General features: G+C 50.7%; 1 protein-coding gene across 1 annotated transcript; it reads left to right on the plus strand.

The window, feature by feature from the left end:
* Positions 1–1,499: 1,499 nt before the first annotated feature.
* Positions 1,500–3,311, plus strand: LOC127196708 (THO complex subunit 4-like). Its single transcript, XM_051154549.1, has 2 exons — positions 1,500–1,544; positions 2,523–3,311. The coding sequence occupies exons 1-2, from the start codon at positions 1,500–1,502 to the stop codon at positions 3,309–3,311; spliced, it is 834 nt and encodes a 277-aa protein (XP_051010506.1).
* The last annotated feature ends 5,238 nt before the right edge of the window (positions 3,312–8,549 follow it).

Consider the following 8,549-nt stretch of genomic DNA (forward strand, 5'->3'; position numbering starts at 1 on the left):
CAAATGTGTAAGGCCAGAAGGACAAATAGGAAAACTAAGGCCAGATGTGGCTCTCCTGGCCATGAATTAACGTCTAAACACTAAAGTCTCCTTCTTAAAGAAAATGGATAGTTTTATTGGTTGGTATGAAAAACACAGCTAAGAGCTTGAAAAGGTTTTAAGTCAGGCCAAAGGGTTACTACAGTTCACACTGGTTTTCTAAATCTCTAAGAGTTGGACTCCTTCGGAGCTAAGATAAAAGATTGGGAGCAGCCTGGTGGTAGCGCATGCCTTCCTTCTTAGCAGAGGCAGGCAAATCTCTGTCAATAGTTGTTTTATAAATCTAGAGTTCCAATGATGAGAGAGGTGCTGGTTCCACACCTGGAACCACACCCCCTCCCTGCTAGGCACAGACCTTTGCAACCAACACTGGAGGCAGAGGCACAGGCAGACACAGAGAAGTACCAAGAATCGGGGGTGGGAAGGGTGATACGTAGGGACTGGGAGGATGAGGGAATCGACTGGAGCAAGATAAGTAAATAAATGAAAAAAAAAAAAAAGAAGAGAGAATAACAAAAGAAAGAAGAAAAAAAAGAAGAAGAAGAGGAGAAAGAGAAGAAGAGCAACAATACGATATACAAGCAAAGCACCCACCAACCAACAAAACACACCTACAAGCAAACCTATCACAATGATACATTTAAAAGCTGCTAGTAAATGTCAGGCTGTGAAACACAAGGTGAATTGTTGCAGGAGATGTGATCAAATTGTGAACCCTGAGGTGTGAGCTATAAAACCCTTTCCTTGTGTGTATTACTCTCTTTCCCTGGGGTCAGCCATGTTTCTCTGGGTAGCCTTGTCTGTCCTGGACTGGCTTCGTAGGCCAGGCAGGCCTGTAACTCACATGGATCCACCTGCCTCCCCAGTGCTGGGATGAAAGGCCTTTGCCATCAAGCCAGGCACAAACTCACACTTTTAATCCAAGAGCTTTCTGCCCTGAGGGTTTGATCAATCCACCCTAGGGCAAGGGGCTGATCAAGTAACCAGCTGACAGAGATTGAACTGAAAGGCGGGGCTTGGAGTTGAAGGGTATTTAAGACAGCCAGGAGAAGAAGACAGACCCTTTGGCTTTTCCCTCTTGGCCTATCCAGTGAGCTAGCAGGCCTTTTCCTCCTGGGCTGTCAGGTGAGCTAGCCAGCTTTTGGCTTTTGGCCTCTTGGCTTTTGGTGCTTCGAGCCTTGAGACTTGGGTTTGTTTTTGTTTCTTTGTTTGTCTGACTGTCTGTGGATTTTATTTATTCATTCATTTGTTTAGTTATTTATTTTTATCTTTTTCCTTCAGGACGTGAGCTGGGTAGGAAGACCCCTGGGTGCTTTCTCTGCCCTCTGAGCTAGCAGGGCTTCACCCCAGCATCTGGCTCCTGAGACTTCCTCAGAAAACCTGAAGGATCGGGGCTTTCTTCTGCCTTGGAAACAACACTTTGGCACTCCAGCAAGTGGCCAGACCCCACAGACAGAGAGATGGCTCACTCCAGCTGGGGAGAAACCGAGAAGCCTTCAGCTTCGGTAAGTCATCTGAGAGGTACACAAGGGGAGAAGAGTTAAGGACCGGCAGGCCCATCACAGAAGGCTCTAGAACCCTGCCTAGTGCCACTCTAGATGCCTTGAGAAGAGAAGCAGCAAATGAAAAGGGAAATGGCCTAGGTAACACCAGCCCCATAGCTGTCAGGATTCTCATCCTTTGGGTAGCCCATGCTTCCTTCTTAGTAGCCATAATGCCCGTGTGTAGTCCAGGAGAGAAATGGTGGGTGGAGAAGATCCAAGCCTTAGAGGGAAAAGTAGAGATGCTTATTAAGGAGAAAAGGAAAGAGACTCAGACACAGGCAGATGAAATCAGACATGAGAGTGAGACAAATTCTCAGACCCAGGCAGAGCCTACCACACCAGCACCTGAGGAAAGGGAAAGGGAAAGAGGGTTGCCTAGGATGGTTGTAAAGCCAACCCTAGCTTCTCCATCTAGTGCAGGAGAGGACCGCGGAGGTGAGAGGCACCCCCAAAGTTTCTAGAGAAGTGCAGTGGAATCCCAGAGACATCTTCCATTGGAGAAGATGGAGGCAATCGGTCATCTCCTATGGTGTGCGTTCATCCTAGGTGAGGGAGACTCTCAATTCCTGGCCCACCGCCCAACCAGGGTTAATCCCCCAAGACTGGAATGATGTGGCAGTCACAATCTTGGAACCGGGTCCTGGGTGGCCATGGCAATCCTGGTGGAAAGAGTCTGAAGGGAAGGCCTGTGAACAGGTAGATGGGGCCAGAGGGATTGCTAGCTCCCAGGATCAGAGCTAGGTGAAAGTGGCTATGCGGATTTACGAAGGCAGATGGAATCTGCTGTTGACGCCATGGCAACTCTTGTCTAAGAGCTTGAAAAGCTTGGGCTAGGGCTGAAGAATCAGGAAAGGGGTCTGAGTCATTTACTAAAGCTCCACACATGTTTTGCAAAGGCTGCCTTTGCAAATAGTGACTGACTCTTTTGTCTTTTCCAAGGCTCCTTCTGAGGTGCGCAGGCTGGATCTGGAGCCGCATTCCACGCCCTCCTTGGTGGAGAAACTAGATATGTCTTTGGATGACATCATCAAGCTGACCCAGAGGCAGCGAGGCCGAGTTGGCCCTGGCGGCCTCGGGCACAGTGGTGCTGGCAGGGCCCGCTCCCAGGGAGGCCCCAGGGGCGCACTGAAGGCCGCCCAGCGTGGCCATCGCGATGCCTGGCCTAGGAGGAACCGGCAGGCACCCTACAGCAGACGCGGACAACTTCCAGACAAGTGGCAGCACGACCAATTCCACAGCGCCTTCCCACGTGGAGCCAGCCTGGTCTCCTCTGGGAGGCTGCTGCTGTCCAACCTGCACTTCCAAGTGTCAGACGCTGATATTCAGAACCTCTTTGCTGAATTTGGACCGCTCAAGAGAGCAGCTGTGCACTATGATCGCGCTGGACGAAGTTTAGGGACAGCAGATGTGTGCTTTGAACGCAAGGCAGATGCCCTGAAGGCTAGGAGAGAGTACCACGGAGTCCCTCTGGACGGGCGTCCTTTGGACATACAGCTTGTCCCATCCCAGGTGGAAACACAGCCGAGCCCTGCACGGAGGCACAGCAGAGGAGGCATGAGGAGAAACCCTGCCTCTGGGCGCTTTGCTTGGAGAGGCACCTGGAGAGGGACCCAGAGAGGCAGCAGGCAAAGAGAGACAGGCACCTGCAGCAACTCCAAGCAGCAGCTTTCTGCAGAGGAGCTGGACGCACAGCTGGATGCTTATGCTGCAAGCATGGACACCAGCTAAACAGCCCAGCCCATCCACACAAACAACAGGACCCAGAAGGCTCCTCCTCTGATCCCTAGAGGGAGGGGTGGCAACTGGACTGTGCAGACAATGCTGGGTTGCTCAGTCTTCATCAGTGACTCATTTATTCATTCCTGCCTTTCCATGGGCCTAAAAACTCTTTTAAAGACTTTGTCTTTTCCCCTCTGAAAAAGGGAGCTGCAGAGCTGAAGAGCACTGGCTGTTCATCCAGAGGGCCTGCCTTCAATGTGATGACATCTGGTGCCATCTCCCGACATGTTGGTTTACACCCTGGAACAATACTGTATCCATAATCAAGCAATAAACGAATAAATAAATAAACCTTTGGAAAATGTACAACACTCGTGTTTTGTGCTGAGTTATTTCGGGGATATAATTAATTTACTGGTGGCTCTTGTGGAGATGTTATCATTTCCACCTTTGCCATGATAAAATAGAAACGTGCGTGTGTGTGTGTGTGTGTGTGTGTGTGTGTGTGTGTGTGTTTGTGTACTGTGTGTGTTGTGTAAAATAGAGGGAAAAAAAGGAAGTGCTAAGTCATGATCTATAAGAGTGAGTCTACCTGTAAAGGCAGGGTCAGCTCCAGGAAAGGATGGATTAGAGATATGGCTGAGTGTGCTGCTCATGTTTATGATGCTAATCTCAGAAAAGAAAGAACTTCTCAAAGTCTTTGGAAAAATCAAACTGTCAGATGTTTCAATTGTGGTAAGCAAGGCCTTCTGAAAAGGGATTTCAGGCAAGGCATTCCTAGAAGCTATGGTTTTCCAGGGAGCATGCCAAAAGAAGGCCTCAGCCTTGTGGACTCTGCTGGATGTGTGTCAAAGACCAGCCTTGGACCAATGAATCCGGATCAACCAGAACTAGTAGGCAAGGCAATCCTTTGTCACAGATGGCCCAGGGTCTCCAGAGCACACAGCCACCCCCATCCTTGCCCTCGTCCTGCACCCACCCCCCCACCAAAGATCGAGTCCCATTGGTGTGTTCCCTGTCTGGGTAGGAGAATCTCATCCACAGAGCCATGAAAGAGTTCATGCCTGTTGTGAAAACAGCATTGTTCTGGATGAAATGAAGGAACTGAGCAGCTTCAATGGATAAAAGAAAATGTTCAAGAGAGACCAGCAAATGCATTATTTGCCCAAGTGCTACCAATGGGCAGACACCTAAGCTAACAGTGAAAAGAGACGGCAAAGGGGTTGGAAGGGCCGTGGACACAGAGGCAGATGAAACAATGAATTCCCGCCAAACCTTGCCATCCAGATTGGCCTCTTCAGAAGGTAAACATCCATCTTCTAGGGACTGGAATTTTATCTCGTTGGATAAATCAAAGTGGGGGACGTCTCAAATGTGTAAGGCCAGAAGGACAAATCGGAAAACTAAGGCCAGATGTGGCTCTCCTGGCCATGAATTAACGTCTAAACACTAAAGTCTCCTTCTTAAAGAAAATGGATAGTTTTATTGGTAGGTATGAAAAACACAGCTAAGAGCTTGAAAAGGTTTTAAGTCAGGCCAAAGGGTTACTACAGTTCACACTGGTTTTCTAAATCTCTAAGAGTTGGACTCCTTCGGAGCTAAGATAAAAGATTGGGAGTAGCCTGGTGGGAGCGTATGCCTTCCTTCGTAGCAGAGGCAGGCAAATTTCTGTCAAGTAGTTGTTTTATAAATTCTAGAGTTCCAATGATGAGAGAGGTGCTGGTTCCCACCTGAAACCACAACCCCCTCCCTGCTAGGCACAGACCTTTGCAACCAACACTGAAGAGGCAGAGGCACAGGCAGACACAGAAGAAGTACCAAGAATCGGGGGGTGGGAGGGGTGATACTGTAGGGACTGGGAGGAATGAGGGAATCGACTAGGATGCATATTTAGAGTAAATAAATGAAGAAGAAAAAGAAGAAGAAAAGGAGAAGGAAAAGAAGATCAACAACAATGAAGAAGAAGGAGAAGAAGAAGAAGAAGAAGAAGAAGAAGAAGAAGAAGAAGAAGAAGAAGAAGAAGTAAAAGAAGAAGAAGAGCAACAATAAGATATACAAGCAAAGCACACCACCACCAACAAAACACACCTACAAGCAAACCTATCACAATGATCACATTTAAAAGCTGCTAGTAAATGTCAGGCTGAAACACAAGGTGAATTGTTGCAGGAGATTTGATCAAATTGTGAACCCTGAGGTGTGAGCTATAAAACCCTTTCCTTGTGTGTATTACTCTCTTTCCCTGGGGGTCAGCCATGTTTCTCTGGGTAGCCTTGTCTGTCCTAGACTGGCTTCGTAGGCCAGGCAGGCCTGTAACTCACATGGATCCACCTGCCTCCCCAGTGCTGGGATGAAAGGCCTGTGCCATCAAGCCAGGCACAAACTCACACTTTTAATCCAAGAGCTTTCTGCCCTGAGGGTTTGATCAATCCACCCTAGGGCAAGGGGCTGATCCAGTAACCAGCTGACAGAAATTGAACTGAAAGGCGGGGCTTGGAGTTGAAGGGTATTTAAGACAGCCAGGAGAAGAAGACAGACCCTTTGGCTTTTCCCTCTTGGCCTATCCAGTGAGCTAGCAGGCCTTTTCCTCCTGGGCTGTCAGGTGAGCTAGCCAGCTTTTGGCTTTTGGCCTCTTGGCTTTTGGTGCTTCGAGCCTTGAGACTTGGGTTTGTTTTTGTTTCTTTGTTTGTCTGACTGTCTGTGGATTTTATTTATTCATTCATTTGTTTAGTTATTTATTTTTATCTTTTTCCTTCAGGACGTGAGCTGGGTAGGAAGACCCCTGGGTGCTTTCTCTGCCCTCTGAGCTAGCAGGGCTTCACCCCAGCATCTGGCTCCTGAGACTTCCTCAGAAAACCTGAAGGATCGGGGCTTTCTTCTGCCTTGGAAACAACACTTTGGCACTCCAGCAAGTGGCCAGACCCCACAGACAGAGAGATGGCTCACTCCAGCTGGGGAGAAACCGAGAAGCCTTCAGCTTCGGTAAGTCATCTGAGAGGTACACAAGGGGAGAAGAGTTAAGGACCGGCAGGCCCATCACAGAAGGCTCTAGAACCCTGCCTAGTGCCACTCTAGATGCCTTGAGAAGAGAAGCAGCAAATGAAAAGGGAAATGGCCTAGGTAACACCAGCCCCATAGCTGTCAGGATTCTCATCCTTTGGGTAGCCCATGCTTCCTTCTTAGTAGCCATAATGCCCGTGTGTAGTCCAGGAGAGAAATGGTGGGTGGAGAAGATCCAAGCCTTAGAGGGAAAAGTAGAGATGCTTATTAAGGAGAAAAGGAAAGAGACTCAGACACAGGCAGATGAAATCAGACATGAGAGTGAGACAAATTCTCAGACCCAGGCAGAGCCTACCACACCAGCACCTGAGGAAAGGGAAAGGGAAAGAGGGTTGCCTAGGATGGTTGTAAAGCCAACCCTAGCTTCTCCATCTAGTGCAGGAGAGGACCGCGGAGGTGAGAGGCACCCCCAAAGTTTCTAGAGAAGTGCAGTGGAATCCCAGAGACATCTTCCATTGGAGAAGATGGAGGCAATCGGTCATCTCCTATGGTGTGCGTTCATCCTAGGTGAGGGAGACTCTCAATTCCTGGCCCACCGCCCAACCAGGGTTAATCCCCCAAGACTGGAATGATGTGGCAGTCACAATCTTGGAACCGGGTCCTGGGTGGCCATGGCAATCCTGGTGGAAGAGTCTGAAGGGAAGGCCTGTGAACAGGTAGATGGGGCCAGAGGGATTGCTAGCTCCCAGGATCAGAGCTAGGTGAAAGTGGCTATGCGGATTTACGAAGGCAGATGGAATCTGCTGTTGACGCCATGGCAACTCTTGTCTAAGAGCTTGAAAAGCTTGGGCTAGGGCTGAGAATACTTGAAAAGGGGTCCCGGCAGTGGAGTCCAAGAGGGGACAAGAGGCTCTACAAGACAGACCAAAGGAAGACAAGCTGGGTTCTGGTTTCCGTCCCTAGGGGTACCAGGGGTTCCCCCCCACCCCACTCCGCCCTCTTTGAGCTTTGGACATCCCCCAGCTATCAGAGTTCCATGTGAGGCTCTCTCAGGATTGGTGGGAGGTACCTGGGTGTAGAGTGCAGATGCCTGATCCCCGCCCCTGCCCCTGGCCCACCCCCACCTCCCTCTGACCTCACCTGGTGAACCACTCCATCAATCTCCACCGGGATGATGAAGTCAGCGTTGTTCACTGGCTGTGAGGAGAGAAGAATTGCTGGAGCTGGTGGTGGGGTGGGACCCAAGGATGGAAATCTAAGGGAGACCTCCCTCCCTGGCCAGGGGAGGGCACCCCTCCCCCCCACCCCCCAACTCAGAGACTGCAGGCCCAGCGCTGCTGGGCAGCGCCAACCTTGAAGGAGCTGTGCACCAGGGTCTCGTCCAGGTCGATGACCACGCAGATCTTGTCTGAGTCCTGGGCCTTGGCCTCGGGAAGCAGGTACTGGACTGGGGTCTGCTGTGGGGGAGGGGCTGGGCTGGGTGGGGCACCTACTACACAGGCTCTCCTCCCCCAGATCTCTATCTTACGGACCCAACCAGACCTTCCCACACCCCCCTCCCTCCCCAGCTTTGGTCTTGCCAACTGTGAGCCAAGGGTAGGCTATATGGGTTCTTCTTCACCTCATTAGGTCCCTACATCTATCAGGGTATGAAATACTCAGATCTCAGGCCAACTACAGTTGTGGGCAGGATGGGAGTGGGAGAGTTGGGGGGGGCTGGAAAAGGGCAGGATCTAGTGGGCACAGGGCACGCCTTCTCTGAACATTTTCGGGTCTGCAGGTGTGTCAGTAAAGTTCACGCTATAGCCCCTTTGACCAAGACCTCTTCCAGCCATGGCCAGCCCTCCTGACCACCACACACCTTAGGGATGGCGCCATTTTCCTCCACCAGCAGGGGAGCCCCACTGTGGGCAGGCACGGCCTCCCCATCATCTCGGCAGACACAGCAGAAGAGCGAGTGGAGGATGCCCCGACTCCGGGGCTTCTGGGAAACTGTTGACTTCTGATCACCTGAAGCAAGAAGTGAATGTGGGCACATGGGCCTGCAGAGGCTGCAAGCTCTCGGGTCTCAAGCCTTACTAAAGCAGAGCGCAGTGGGCACCCACCCTCCATTGGGGGGGGGGGTCACACCAGGGTGGCAGGCTTTCCAGAAAAACACTCCTACCAGAGGTCCCACCGTGGGCCACTGCAACTCTTCAACTTAAGGAAACCTGGTGGGCTTAAGAAGCCTCCACTTTAGGAGTAGGT

The sequence above is a fragment of the Acomys russatus genome, chromosome 12 (genome assembly GCF_903995435.1).
Source record: "Acomys russatus chromosome 12, mAcoRus1.1, whole genome shotgun sequence".
NCBI classification, from domain to species: domain Eukaryota; kingdom Metazoa; phylum Chordata; class Mammalia; order Rodentia; family Muridae; genus Acomys; species Acomys russatus.

Bases quoted from the DNA above. Each gene is read 5' to 3' on its own strand.
- LOC127196708 (XM_051154549.1), top strand. From the start codon at position 1,500: ATGGCTCACTCCAGCTGGGGAGAAACCGAGAAGCCTTCAGCTTCG. The intron at 1,545-2,522 runs GTAAGTCATCTG...GTCTTTTCCAAG, and splicing joins CCGAGAAGCCTTCAGCTTCG to GCTCCTTCTGAGGTGCGCAG.